General features: G+C 47.9%; 1 protein-coding gene across 2 annotated transcripts; it reads right to left on the bottom strand.

Moving 5' to 3' along the window:
- Positions 1 to 1,305: 1,305 nt before the first annotated feature.
- On the bottom strand, positions 1,306 to 5,522 carry LOC119107884 (putative NADH dehydrogenase [ubiquinone] 1 alpha subcomplex subunit 12). 2 transcript variants are annotated; one of them, XM_037231456.1, is made up of 5 exons: positions 5,489 to 5,522; positions 3,991 to 4,128; positions 2,371 to 2,453; positions 1,942 to 2,057; positions 1,306 to 1,511 (listed from the first exon to the last, which is right to left on the bottom strand). In XM_037231456.1, the coding sequence occupies exons 2-5, from the start codon at positions 4,083 to 4,085 to the stop codon at positions 1,383 to 1,385; spliced, it is 423 nt and encodes a 140-aa protein (XP_037087351.1). In that variant the 5' UTR covers positions 4,086 to 4,128; positions 5,489 to 5,522; the 3' UTR covers positions 1,306 to 1,382. The 2 variants fall into 2 exon arrangements, with proteins under 2 accessions (XP_037087351.1, XP_037087350.1); XM_037231455.1 differs by lacking the exon at positions 5,489 to 5,522 and adding an exon at positions 5,387 to 5,470.
- Between the last annotated feature and the right edge of the window lie 9,323 nt (positions 5,523 to 14,845).

The raw sequence follows: 14,845 nt of genomic DNA, 5'->3' as shown, positions 1-14,845 counted from the left end.
GCTCGCGCTCCGCAAGCAGGGTGGCAGGGAACACGTAGGCCTCGTCCGATGCAGAGCCAGCCGTCGGCCGAGCTCGCGCTCCGCAGCAGGGTGGCAGGGGACATGTGGCCTTGTCCGATGCAGAGACAGCCGCCGGCCGAGCTCGCGCTCCGCAGCAGGGTGGCAGGGGACATGTGATCTTGTCTGACACACAGTCGGCCGAGCTAGCGCTCCGCAGTAGGGTGGCAGGGGACGTGTGGCCTTATCCGACACAGAGCCAGCCGTCGGCCGAGCTCGCGCCCCGCAGCAGGGTGGCAGGGGACATGTGGCCTTGTCCGACGCAGAGCCAACCGTCGGCCGAGTTCGCGCTCCGCGGCAGGGTGGCAGGGGACATGTGGCCTTGTCCGACGCAGACAGCGGTCGGCCGAGCTTGCGCTCCGCAGCAGGGTGGCAGGGGACATGTGACCTTGTTGACACACAGTCGGCCGAGCTCGCGCTCCGCAGCAGGGTGGCAGCGGACGTGTGGCCTTATCCGACGCAGAGCCAGCCGTCGGCCGAGCTCGCGCTCCGCAACAGGGTGGCAGGGAACATGTGGCCTCGTCCGATGCAGAGCCAGCCGTCGGCCGAGCTCGCGCTCCGTACCAGGTTGGCAGCGGATATGTGACCTTGTCTGACGCGGTCAGCCTCGGCCGAGCCCTCGCTCCGCGGCAGGACGGCAGGGGACATGCGGCCTTGTCGGACGGCTCCGTTTCTCGTCGCGTCTTGCTAGCGATGCTCCCATGCCCGTATTCGCCAGGGGTCGGGCCTACTGCCCCACTGACCATGGGTCAGGCAGTACGCGGCTTAAAGCCGGGCCTATGTGGCTGGCAAGCTTACAGGCTCCGAAATGGTTCGAGCTCTGGATGATACCTAGGCAAGGGCCACGGGCTTACATCAATCACAGGCACCGGACATGCCCCAGCCATACATCATACTAAGGCAAGACAGCCAGGCTCTACATTAAAATGGAGGGGGTCCGCCGTCCAATATGTCTAGCAAGCGACTATTGGCTCCCAAGAAACGTAGGCCGTCCCAGCGTAATTTGGGCAATTGTTTCATAGCAGATTCACAGCGAACATGGCCGTTCCAGCTTGGATAACAGCTGCTATATTCCAGCAGACGTTCGGACGATTATCTGCATCAGCTACCGGACCGTGTCGGGACACCATACCACGTGAATAAAAGGGCTTTTCCTACTGCTGGAGCTCGGCTGGCTTCATGGCCTGCATTCACTAGGTCACCAGCGTCGGCCGACGTCAGCGCGTTAGTGGGGTCCATTGCAAAGCGTTGCCTTTTCACCTCTGTATTCGTCTCCCGTGTAGGCCACTATACATATATACATACAACAGACCATCGACAAGCATCTACTGTTTCTTGGGCGGCACCCAGGCCTGAATCTTGGGTTTGGTGGTGGTGTAAGGGTAGTACGCGTCCGTCGATCCCGACGGATTCGCCTCGTGGTTCAACATCCACGGATGGCTGACGGGCGGCTTCTGCGGCAGAGCGAGACCGTGCCGTTAAACGTCGCATCACAAGCTCATGTCACGACAGGGCAGGACGAGCTGATATGACAACAGAGCAGGACCACAGACTGGGCACAGTACAGGGCACGGCCAGGCCGCCATGGGCTGACGCCAGTGCAGTGACGCTAACGACTGAACCTCAGACGCGAAAATCACTGCGAAAATAGGCCGGTTCGGGCCGCTGGATACAGTCGGACCAACGCAGACGGCGAACAGACACGCGGGTTGCGGGCCCGCGCACGCGGCGGAAGGGAGCTCGACCGGGCAGGGGGGGGGGAGCTCGACCAGATGGGAGGGGGGCTTAACCGGGCCGAAGGCAGCGCGACCCGGTGGGGGTGGGTGGGGTAGGGGGAGCTCGATCGGGCCGGAGGGAGGTCGACCGGGCGGGAGGAGCTCGTACCACAGTGGGCGGCTCATCCGTCTTGTGGTGCAGCCAGCCGAACCACTCGGGCGGCACCATACTGCCGTCGTAGTCGGTGCCCACGGCCGGGGCGTACTCCACCCAGCGGTTGCGGCCTGTCCGCCGGAAACAGAGGACGCGTTACAGATGGCCGGGGGCAGCGGCCACGCAGCGGCCCAACCACCGGCGATCTCAGCCGCAAGTTGTTCTGTTACGCGCGAGTACCGCGTGGCACGACACGCTGTCACACCATCGTAGCCATGACACCGCCGGCAACCCTTCATAACTGCTGCAATTGCGCTGGTTTTCCCGTACGCAGCTTACAGAAGCATGCTAGATAATGAGCGGCGTTGGGCGGAGAACTCGAGCATTCGGCTGTGAACAGCCGCAAGCACTTGCAAACTCATGGCCCGATCGAATATCACCTACCGACAAAGTACATGTCGTTTTCAAAGTACTTGTTGCCGTATTTGTCCGAGCCGACCAGAACTCCCAGCCTCAAATCGTCGAACCTGGAGGTGAGGGCCGTGAATGTCTGCCACATGTGTCCGGTCCGATCACAGCTCCGTAAAACACACGCATCGCTCCGGTCTCGGTACATAATTGGGAACACTAGCACGTGAGCACGACGCCATAGGTTCAGGCTGTAGATGCTCTTGAAGCGAACTTGAAGCGATGCACTTGCAATCACACAGGAAGGTTATGCCTCAAGAAATAGACAAATTGGTAACAGGTGTGTGTGTGTGTGTGTGCGAGGGCCGGTCATCACCGCCACACCGCACAGGTGACGAGCTGGGCACGGGTCCGCACGACGCTGCGCTCTGCAGTACACCATCGCAGCACGGCGGCCTGGTGCGCAGTCTAACCTGGACCAATAATAAGCATAAATACAGCTGCTCTGGTTTGTTGTTGGTTTTCATGTTTGCCTGGTGTCAGCTAACATCCACGGCCCTTGCCAAAAACTAAAAAAATGCAAAGCCAGCTATATCATTAAGTTTCAAAACAATCATCTATATCACATCACAGAAGGCACACTGCCTGACACTTGATCTTATATGTTGATTCAGGTCTTGTGCAAGTATGCATACTTTGCAGAATATATCCATTTGCAGCCCCTCTGGAGCACAGCCAGAAAACAACATGACAAGATGTTTATGTAATACAGCAAATTTCCATAATTTTGGGACTCTATACATTTACCTGAAATGGTTTTCAAACCTCACAAAAACAAAGTTGAAGAGGAAGAAACACACCTATGTGGCAAATCCCTGTTGTTTTTTGGCAGGAAGGGGGAGGCATTTAACCCAAACCCAAGGCAGATTCTGACCATTAGTGAGTCTGAAGATATTTAGTGAGTGAAGAATCAATAATTTCTAAATCATTTATGGCCACCAATTCAAGTTTGAAAAAGAAAACCTGCCATGGAAGAGGACCTAACTGTATCAAAGTTTATAAGGATGCATGTCATTTCCAAGACACAGACAGGCTGCGTCCATTCCTGGCAGCCACATATTAAAAGAAGGTTTACATGATTATTCATTGTTTATGGTTATTGATTGCTTACTCTGATCATAGATGACCTTCACCATACCAGGAAGCAATGGTCAAAACAAAATGTTGGAGATGGCTCAATAAAGATCTATGCAGTGAATTAGGAAATGCTGCAAGCCATTTCAGTGATTTAAAAAAGTAGCTGTAGCTAAAAAGTCAAACATCTATCTCAATCAATGAAATCACAGAAATCTTCCACAACATATTCAGTGAAAGGCTGTGACCTCCTTAAGGCACAAGCTTATGAGCTACCAACAACAGGCCATTATATTACAAGCACAATAATTCACAATGCTGAAAAATCAGAAGCTTCAGGCCTTTCTCGCTTGCAAGCACATCACCAGCTTTGTTTGTTTGGCACTTTCCAATTGGGCAAATTAAAAGAGCTTGCCATAGACATGGCATACAAGCATAACCATTTACATGCAATGTCTATACATTCTGTATCACCCCACTTCTGAAGCACACATGCTTACACTGGGCCACAAAAGTACATACCTGTATAGTTTGTATAAGCTGGATCTTATGCCACCATTTGTTTTGATAATTTGAAAAAGTCTTGCTACTTTATCTAAACCAAGGAGCTTTGCCATAGTTCCACTTGTTATTGAACATACACTTATTGTATTACAATGTCTGAAAAGGCATGGATAAATTACTAGGACACATGATGAAACTACCTTATGAAAAGCTGGTTTCATAAAAAGCAAACAGCTTTTCTTGGCACATATGTTATCTGGTGCAGCAGTTCAAATGAAAGTACAACAAAACAATGATGGTAAAACTAAGATGAGCCCAGAAATACCAAAATACTAAATTCAGCACCCTCTGCTTATATGATGTAATAACATACATGACATAACATTAGCATCTTCAAATGGCTTACATCCAGAAAACATGTGCTACATAAATAGCATGAAGCTGGAGTATGTTACCATTGCATCATAACTGAATGAAATGCACATGTTTTAGATATGCGGAGAGCATGCCACCATATACACAAACAAGCATATTCCACTAAATGCTTTATTTCATTTTTTCTCTCCATTTCTTGCCTGCAACTTGCAATTTTCAATATAACTACAGTATTATAAAGCTCCTTATATGCCAATGTTTGTGATTCCAAGCAGCCAATCATTCTAGTTTACCATGCTCCAATAAAACAGATCTACTTAACTCAACTTACATATAAATCAAGGAAACCTCAACCACTAGTAAAAAATCCACCAATGAAGCAATGGCATTTGTGAATACCACATCCATGGAAATGTTGGAACATCTAGCTGGTTAGTGCTCCAGAAGTTGATTCCCACATATTCTATGCAATGCAAAAGCCAGCATGCAGCAAAAATAAATGTGGTAGGGTGGCATGGACTGGTTTTATCTGTGTAAGACTACCTCAGCCTTGCTTAGTGTGAAATTCACAACTGCCAAATACATCCAATTCATTACTTGCTTTCTCAAACTGACCATTTTCTACTTTCATTGCAAAGAAAACTGAACAGTTCAGCATGCCACCCTGATACCACATGGCATCATCTGACCCAGCCAACTCCTCAGTTACTGGCTGTGATAAATTCTGAGGAAAGTAGAAAATCAGTGCAGCACATGGAGGAACAGTCAAAAAGAAGCAATCCTAATTAGCAGCCCACTGCACATTTAAAAATTGTATCAGCCAGAGGCCACAAGGCAAATTTCATTTTTTAAAATGTTATGGAGGCCCAATGAAATTACCTCCCCTAGTTCAAAGAATTCCAGTGCCTCCGGTGTGACATGAAAGCCATGTCAACGGGGCATAGTCTTATTAACAGAATTGAAAGGCTGAACCATGATCTATTATAAAACCCTAACTCCATCAACAGATTGCTCCCAAAATGTGTCCCAATTTGACCACCTGATGGAAGACGGCGCCAAGGAGGTCCCTTAGTGGACCAAGCACGTATCACCATCACATCCAAAGGAAAAAGGACCACTTACATATCCAGGGGAAACAAACCTGCCAAGCCAGCAACAACGGGCCTTCGGAATCCAAAAATAGCCCTGGAAGTCGGAGGCAGACAACTCTGACGCAGCCGTGACAAATATGGGCGAAGTCATGGAATGGAAGCAGCTGCTAAATAACTTTGGTGGGGCATTTATATTGAGGAACGGCTGGCTCCGCGTCTGTCGTGAACTGAGGGCCATTTCCCAAACAGGGTCTAGACCGGGCCCCACGATTTATATCAATCGAGGCAATCGAGTCAATGATGGCCCCCAGTGTCAGTCAGAGAAACAGTGTCTAACAAGTCTTCTGTTTCAGCCTTGATGAAAGCAAGGAGCCTAGAGTCGGCTAGGGAAGCATTTGCTGAACTCAGACAGGGACTAGACTGCGGATGTCTAAGGGCATCTTGCGTTGGTGGGGGTTCTCTGACAATTCAAGGAGACGTGAGAGCTTAGCCTGAGTTTACAATGATTTGCGGAGAAACCAAACTGTTTGTAACTACATCTAGAGACTGACAGAGTCATTTTCGCTATTCAGTTCCAAACTCACGTTGCGAAATCACGCCTCTGACCATTCTTTAGGTTCATGCTACTGCAATCCACGCTCTAAAAACCGCAACATGCATGGCTGGGAATAGGAGCTGCCATAAGCGTGTAAATAGGCTGAAAAGAAAATGCTAACGAAATATCGTCGAAAAGAAAATCTTAACAGCCTACTCCAAGGGCTTTTTTGGATTTGGGACCCTGTTTGGAAAATTTGTTTCTCTGGGAGAAACAAATCGCAGCCCTCGTGACTGATTTAAATGAAGTATCCCACTTTTTGCACACCTCAGTTATTGTTACATCATGTGCGTACAATTTGCTATGGAAGACCTCTTCTCTAGAAATCCTTCCGAACAGCCTATAATTTATTTTTGAAGCAGCCGACCCTGCTGGTGGAGATCTCATTTGACGCCCTGCTCACCGCTATGAAATTAAACTGATGCGTTCATTCACCTTGCTTTTTCCAACGCGCGTGCTTTGTAATGATTGCGTCACGCTAAGGTGTAAAACGTTTGGATAATAAATGCTGCGAAAGTGTAAAACACTTTTTTAGACAGACCGATATGCGAACATGAAGCTTTTATCCCCCGAATTCCACAAAACGTTATGCTATGGCTTTTATTTCTTCCCTATGGCGTTTAACCACAGTGGCCCTTTTCGAGGCGCACTTTGGCTTCGGGAATGGGAAGAACACATGATCCATGTGACACCAAAGAGACACACGTTTACGGAGCACGATGAACAACGCTAAGGTAACATACCCATAATAGTCTGACCCGCAGCAATGGAGCAGAGTACAACAAAAACCAACTTTGCACATTTGAATGGGGTTTGGAGATATCCATCTGAAAAAAAATTCAGTGCAGTTCACATCCATGCCCTCTAGAAGGCTCAAAACTCTCTTGTTTCTGAGCCTGACGCCTACGAACCTGTGCAGACTATTTTGTCCGGACTGTTTTGAGGTCACCCAGACAATTATTACGACGTACCAACGTCATGCCAATACCGCCAGCTAGTGGGTGATGTAGTGCTAAAGGCCAAGAACAAATATGATCATCGCATTATTCGTGCCCGGCGTATACGCCAAGCACGAATACAAGAAATAAACGTCATGAATGCACGAACACGCTGACGTATGCCAGGTTCTGGCACCATTCATGGCATCAACGATCATCAGTTGACCTTCGACCACTCTGATGCCTTGAGTGCAAGCTGCGAGCACAAATAGCACGTGTTGTGCTATATGATGCGGGGCTGAGTTCCAGCATGGCGGGTGACTTCTCACCCGTAATGAGCGCCCTTGACTTTGCTGCCGAGGAGCATTCCGTAGAACGCACCATCAGCCGAAAGACGGACTATCCGTAACCGCCTCATTCTCCGAATTTCACCCCCTCTATGAATTTATCCATGGAGTGTATGAAATTCCGAGTCTACGGGAAGAATCCTCAGGACCTCAGTGATCTGAAGAATGCCTTTGGGCAGGTAACGCACAGAATCACACATGATGCGTATCGGTTGTAAAACAATGCGCAAAGGTTGTCAGTTAAGTGGCAAGGCGCACAGACCTCTGTCTCCTACCAAAAACGGATCACGTGGAGCACGTGCTAAAAGCATTCCCTGAGTGATGGCAAGGCGCCAACAATGCATGACATGAATCTGCAAGGCTCGGTGAATCTTTTGCATGAATACATTTCGTGTCACAGGCATGAAATAAAATGACTGACATGAATGTATCCCACTCTGAATTACCATTTTTGTGCTGTAGGCATGTGACGCCAGATCATGTTTTTCACCGCGTATGTAAAAATTTACAGCGCTTGCTTCCAGGCACTCATGAAATTTTGTATCGCAGCAGCAACCGAGCTTCAGGATATACCTGCAGATATCATGTCTTCGGCATGAGCCCCTCCCGGAGCCCGGCCGGCGCCCAGCGCACGAGCGACGCCACCGATGCCGTGCGTCTACGCTACGCTGCAGTACTCCGCTCATGTCACGTGCGGTCAAGACCAGCCAGCCGATCCAGTCATTGCACCGGAAACAAATTAATCACTGTCCTGCGTCAGCTGTAGTTGAAAAGAACAATGTTTCGGCTCGCTACCTAAACTGTTCAGCTAAGAGCTGTTTGGTGAGTTCAATGCTTTCAACGTTAGCTCAGAAAAGGTTTAGAGATTCAGCTCCCCACCATTCCTTCTCTTAGGACTGCGGCTTAGTGTTATGCTTGCGCAGTTGTTTCAGGAGATATTTGGACCGGAATACTAAGCTCTGGCCGCGGTCCTTTCGTAGCAGAGCCCATACGGTCCCAGTGCTTCTAGTGGCACTCGATATGCCGCTTATTGTTGACTGTGATAAAAAGCTGCTGCTCGAAATCTGGATATCGAAGGAGGCCTGTTCGGTTTTTGTTTTTGGTGCGACGAAATCCTCGATGCTTATCAGCTGGCTGTTGGTTTTGATGAAAGTATCGTATGCATACCAAAGCACCATCGTGCATGCAAGTGTACGCTTACCTGCGGAGTTTCCTGAGTCCCACTTAGTGCAATTTCATAAAGCCTAATTATGTATGCGGTTCATCCGAAGATTGATTAGACAAAATGTTCGTAAAAATGTTTGAGGATTCTATTTCAGTTTTATTCTTGGAGCCTTCGAATCAACACACGTTCTTTACAGTTCAACAAGAGCTGTCTTATGTCTTATTTCGGTGACGTGCACTTTGCCTAATTCCCGACAAGGCAAATGGGTCCTATGCGCGCTATCGGCGTTGCCCTCGTGCCTGGATCTGCCAAGCTACAGCTCCCATTCACTGAGCAAAATTGGCATCACTGACATGACTATATGCGCCATGGGCTATGCCACATCGCTTCCGTACTGTCACTGCTCGCACAGTACCAGCCAAAGGGAAAAGGCGCCATCTGGCAACAATAACTGTGGCTCTGGAGCGGATAGCCGTACACGTACTACCTTGCATAACCACCGAAAAAGGCGCCCCTCATATGAATGCGGCCGACCAGGAAATCCCAGACGGTCCGGGGTTCTGGGCCGACAGTACCCCTCAAACCACATCGGGCTTCGCGCGGTCGGGCGCTGTGAGGGTCGTCGGAAGACCAGAACCTTTGGCTGGGTCTCACCGATTTGGGGACTTCGCCGACTGCAACAGACAGGCCCTGAGATGGTCAGGTCCAACCTGCGGACAGCACTATCCTACGTGAATATTTTTGTCCTCGGGGTTATTAAAGGGTAGCGGCCCTTTTCAACAGCTTACCTAGACACCCGTCTGAAAGCAGATGCTTACAACTGGCCGTTGATTGTCATACGGCCTGGTGCGTTGAATGCAGCCATGAAAAATATCCACGCCGCAGTGGAATACGTACAAGATATCCACATCCCGTAATGTTACATCCAGTGCACCATTATTAAGATAGCTGACCGATCCTTTCCTGGTAAAAAACAGGCATAAAGCAATGCACAGGTACCCAACCTCAATATTCAATTAGCATGCATCTAGCCGGCTTGCTATGATCATGCCGCTGCTCTCCGCCTGTTAACAATCTCATTCCTTGCTCCACGGGTGGGCCAGGCTTCCATGGGCCGGATCACCCGGTGCGGTTCAGACCGGTCCGATCTGGCGATTACAGGCGCGTCCCGATCTGAAGAGAACAGGGTCACGTGGGGGTTGGGGCGGCCGGCGGGTTCGACCAAGTCAGCGGTCACGAACGGCAGGGCGGTGCTGCGTATTTGGAACGCACATACAAAGTTCCGTGTCCTTGCGCGGACAGCTCCGTCCCCCGGTTGGGTGGTGGGACTGACCGGGCCCCCCACCCAGAAAAAAATACTTAAATTGTCCTCATCCACCTCCCAAATTTATAGAGCGACAGGGGATGGTTCAGACGGAGGGTTAATGGCCGCACGGTAAAACAGCATTTCATCAGCGGTTCACTTTAACTGCTAACGCCAGCTTGTAAATCGGCCCGATCATGAGTCAGTTTGGCGACGGAATGCAATTTGCTTTCCACAGTTTCCTTACACGAAGCACATTGCCTGCCCATCTGTGTTTCAGACAAAATAGACAGGATCCCACCTATTTTTCTACCATCCCATCACCCATCAACCAGCGACCGGGAGTGCCGACCCCCGTCTACCGCGACACACAGAACCTTACTTTATACAAACGTTAGTAACTAAGAAGCTGAAGGCCGCGGCACTCCCAGCTAAGAAATGTGAAACCAACAAAAAATCAAGCAAAGCCAAATTGATTAAGGATTCCCCCATCATTGCTGTCATGAAAACACTTGTTAACAAGATATAATTAAAAGCAGCCAGCTGATAGGGTGAAAACTGGCGGGTCGCTAATACCATTACCCAATTAAACATGGGTAATTGTATTAGTCATTATTCCCATCAATAATTCCCATCGTTTAATTTTCTTCATTAGATGCAGAAAGCCTGCGTGTTTGTCGATGAAACAATCCAGGTTATAGTGGACTGCGTCTACAATCACCCAAAGCTTGCCGCCACTGAGACCGTCACGATCCATCCTTGAAAAGAATGTTCATCCTGCAACTCACAAAACACCCTTCTGTCGCCCGAACGGAGAACTTTACCGTCAAGTAGATGGTGCTGCAATGGGGTCACCCGCTCGAATGCTTCTTTGCGAATATGTACATGTGCTGCTGAGAGGACGACGGGATGCGAATTGAAACATCCAGGTTAATCGTCCAGTGTCCCTGGGTAGAGAGAATCACAACATCCAAACTCGCAGAATCCAAAGCCGCAACATCTAAAGTACATAGCCTCCAGTGTTTATGACGTCCAGAGGTTTGGAGAAACATGCGCCAATCAAAGCTTATCAGCCGGGCGCCGTGAGTGCTTGTTGCTCTGAGGCATTGCATGCAAGGACTTTGAGCGTTGCAGGCTTGGATGCTATGAGCCTCTGCAGTGGGTACAATATTGAAAGCAATTTGGATGTTATGAACGTTGGATGCTGCGATTTCGGATGATATGAGCACTGAACGCAACAATCTTGGACGTTTTGTTAGCTTTTCAAACCATGTCCTCAAAACTCTACAGGGAGTGTTCCTCATTTCAAAGAATTGAGGTAAGCATCAGGTATGATGAAAAAAGCGCACTTGTAACTATTGGTATGCTTTCAAGGTTTAAAAAGTCTGCCTAAATAGCCGAATTTCACAAATTTGTAAAGTGCTCCTCATTACGTCACCATTTGATGTCATGGAATCGTTTTTTGACCACAGCAATGTCTGGCAACATCTGGCAGCCAGACCTAAGGAATGCCTCCAAATGCACGAAAGCTGACACCAGCCACCACTCTCGTGGCGGCTGCTGTGTCGGGTATCGGGTTAGTGGGTGGCTTGTCTGTGTTTTTTGTGTGTCTTGGTCCTGGGCAAAGAAGAAGTTTTGATGAACTGTTTGACATGCGCAACGTAATAATCGCCAGTTTTATTGCAGTTTGTTAATGTCAAAGCACGATATGCTGTGAAAACCGTCATATGCTGCCATGCATCTCGTACCGAACTGTGCTTAACCTGCGCCCGGTCGGGGATTTCAGACAACCGCACCCGGCCCGGCCCGGATCCGCCCATGTTGGAAATGAGCTATCCCACAGCCAATGTATAGGCATCGATTATTATTGTCAAGATAGGGCGTGGAAAAGACCGGGTTGTTCAGACTAAAGCAAGTTCAAATAAATCTGAAGCATCTCACGATAGAATGTTGGTATCTTACTGCTTTTTTGGTTGATCTTTATTTCGATTAAGGACATGAAGCAGTAGATGATAAGATGGCTGGATGGCGCGTAAGCGCAATGCTTAGATCTGAGCGCCTCTCCTAGCAATAGCAAAATATAGCCATCGCCGCCATTACACCCACAGCCCTTCGCCCACTCGTCCGATCTGCAAACTGAGTCGGGCCAGGCGTCCGCCGCCGCTCCGGTTTGCATATAGCCGTCTCGGGCCGGCGGCCGGACGCCGGGCCCGGCAACGCCATCCAATGACCCTTCTGCCGCCCACGTCCGCTGGAAGTTTTCAGGCGAATAGTTTGGTCCGAAAAAGAAATGCTTGAAAATTTGTTCTATCTGCTGTCCGGTGCTGTTTTGTAAACCGTTACCTTCTGAGTTAGATGCTGAGTTGCTCGCTGTGAGTGAGCTCAGAAAAGTTTGGAATGATGCGATTTGTTTTATGTAGCATTGAAATTCTGATTTCATGATAGCGGGGGCAGCTCAGTACAAGATGGCTTAGAGTCTTCGCATGGATAGCCACACAAGCGACAGGGAATTGGTGTTGGATTTTGAATTTCGAACATGTAAGCATTAGGGTGTGACATTCCCAAGCCTAATTTTTAGGATGTTACCGTGCCTGGATCCAAGGCTGTCATTACGCTCTGGAGCGCAGCCACACCGCTGTGCTGGTATATTTTCTATTTGAAGGAGCGAGAAGACTGGAGAGATGACACCTCAGGCGGGAGTTGGTTCCGTCTTTCGCAGTTGTTGGAATAACATCACAATATATCTATGCTATATACTATTATATCACCGATATCTTATTTTAGTTATTATATCACACACATTATTGCATCATATACTACCAATGGGCAGAGAAGAATACTGTATATATGCACAAACACACACACACCACACACACACACACAACACCCACACAACACCACATATATATATATTATATATATATATATATATATATATATATATATATATATATATATTATGAAAGTCGAGTGAGGCACCCACAACTACACTACGCATTATTTCCAAACATTTTTTGTCCTTGAGTCGTTCCATCCGTTTGGTCGTAAATGTGTTGGATGTTTCTCTTCTGCTCGGCGGAGCACTGTTCACTCCGACATATTGATTGGAAAGGCTGAGATACCCAGCCAGTTTTACCAATCTCATGAGCAAAAAGACATGCCAATTTTTATATAATACGCAGCACATAACTATTGGAGGAGACCGCACGCAATAAAATCTTAACTAGGTTCGCTTCGGAGCACGTGCGACCTGTAGAATGTTAAGTGTATATAGTTGTATACATGTATATATATACGTAAATGTGCATACAGATATATACATGCATGTTGTATATATGTATATATATATATATATATATATATATACGATATATAGATATATATATACTATGCTATATAAATATATATAGATATATATATATATATATATAATATATATATATATATATATATATATATATATGTACATGATAGTTAAACTCTCTCTCTCTCTCTCTCTCCTCTCTCTCTCTCTCTCTCTCTCTCTCCCCTCTTCTCTCTCCTCTCTCTCTCTCCTCTCTCTCTAAACACTGGTATTAAAACACTTCGTTTTTGCATTAAACACTTCGTAAAACCGGCGCTTCGGTTCTATTGCCTTCGATATGTGTTCGATGCTGCGGATATTAAGCGCTTGCTTCTGAACTGGCTTATGATGCTTTAGGGACTAAAGCGAAACTCATGCGAGATAAGTCCCAATTCCGACATTCCTGTCACGTCTCTTATATTCAGTTCACAATTGCCATCCTTTCAAATTCTGAAGACACTGAACCGGAATCACACCTGTCACACAGTGCAATATTGGGCAATACCATGCAGTTTTGAACAGTTTTGAGGTAAATGCGGAACGCGGGCCCATAAACTATTCATTTTCCTTGTGACGAATGCAGGATGCGTGCTTGTTGTCTACAGGAGAGCTATTTTATAACAAAAGTCGTAGCAAATAAAGCTAACAGCTAAATCATCTCCCGTTAGTCTTTCACGTTGGTTCCAGGTACACCATGTTCGGCGTAATCGGCCTTATCCGTGGGATCAACGTAATCCTTCGCAAAAGGATTACGGCCGGCTTGGGCCCTCCGCGCGTGGATTGTCTGTGATAGATGGGTTCATGTCGCGATGTCTGCAGCCTCGAGCACATGCAGTCGTCTTAACTTGTGGTATCTGTCACTAATGGTGTTACCTACCATTTGTTGCCTGTTCAGCGCTTGAAACATGGTGGGATTCCGACTGTGTTTTGGCCGCCATTCTTTTGGGCATCGTGATGCATCCATTGAGTGATGATGACTATCAATCCAATGTAATTACATCTTGGGACGCGGCTCGCGGTCTTTGAACGGCACTTGCAGTTGAAATTACACTGAGTTGTTTCAATGGAAATGCTCGGGAGTTGTCTCCCTTCCAATAAGACAGAACGCATCGTGGCACTGATTAGAGAGAATTAGCCTTAGCTGGTCTCCTGGGGGACGCCGGATTACATTGTCTCCTGGAGATTGATCGGGTGATCTTTTCATAGGCCTTGTAGGTTGAGACATTCTTGGGGTAAAGTTTGTAGACTGTCACGTCTGGTAAGTAGTGATAGTACGGCCTCGGATCTTTGGTGATTGCGTCACGTATTGCTGTGTCCACGGACTGAACAGGGGATGGTTAGCATTTACTTACTTTGGAACTCTTAAGCGCGCAAGTCTCTATCATGAGCAATGTTTTATAGTCCTAATTACGTACGCCTTTGATGAAGCTCTCTGCATCTGTAGGACAGCCGTCTCGAGATGATTGAGCCCCTGCCTGAGTTTGTGACTTGTAAAATACAGTGGGCCGTAAACGGTCCGCAGCTGCCGTCCAACAGCAGCAAGCCCAGCAAGGAAAGCTGAGCTTGTCATTTACGTAGTTGGGGCAGTATGTTTAGTGCTGAGGCTTCGTCTACCTGTTTTCTAGCTGCGTCAGGGGTGCTGGGTTTTCATTGCATTTTCGAGGATGATATCGACACAGTGGCAATATAGACTTTCAACCGCCACTATCTTTAAAA

This window comes from Pollicipes pollicipes, unplaced genomic scaffold (assembly GCF_011947565.3).
Source record: "Pollicipes pollicipes isolate AB1234 unplaced genomic scaffold, Ppol_2.1 Scaffold_6686;HRSCAF=7923_pilon_pilon_pilon, whole genome shotgun sequence".
NCBI lineage: Eukaryota > Metazoa > Arthropoda > Thecostraca > Pollicipedomorpha > Pollicipedidae > Pollicipes > Pollicipes pollicipes.
Note: the sequence above shows the minus strand (reverse complement) of the source record. Positions and strands in the feature narration are given on the sequence as shown.

What these genes read in the sequence shown, in the direction of transcription:
- LOC119107884 (XM_037231456.1), bottom strand. Translation starts at nt 4,085, where the DNA reads ATGGCAAAGCTCCTTGGTTTAGATAAAGTAGCAAGACTTTTTCAAATT. An exon ending in AGCTTATACAAACTATACAG is followed by an intron (nt 2,454 to 3,990) that starts GTATGTACTTTT and finishes CCTCACCTCCAG; the next exon opens with GTTCGACGATTTGAGGCTGG. An exon ending in CGGATGAGCCGCCCACTGTG is followed by an intron (nt 1,512 to 1,941) that starts GTACGAGCTCCT and finishes GCTCTGCCGCAG; the next exon opens with AAGCCGCCCGTCAGCCATCC.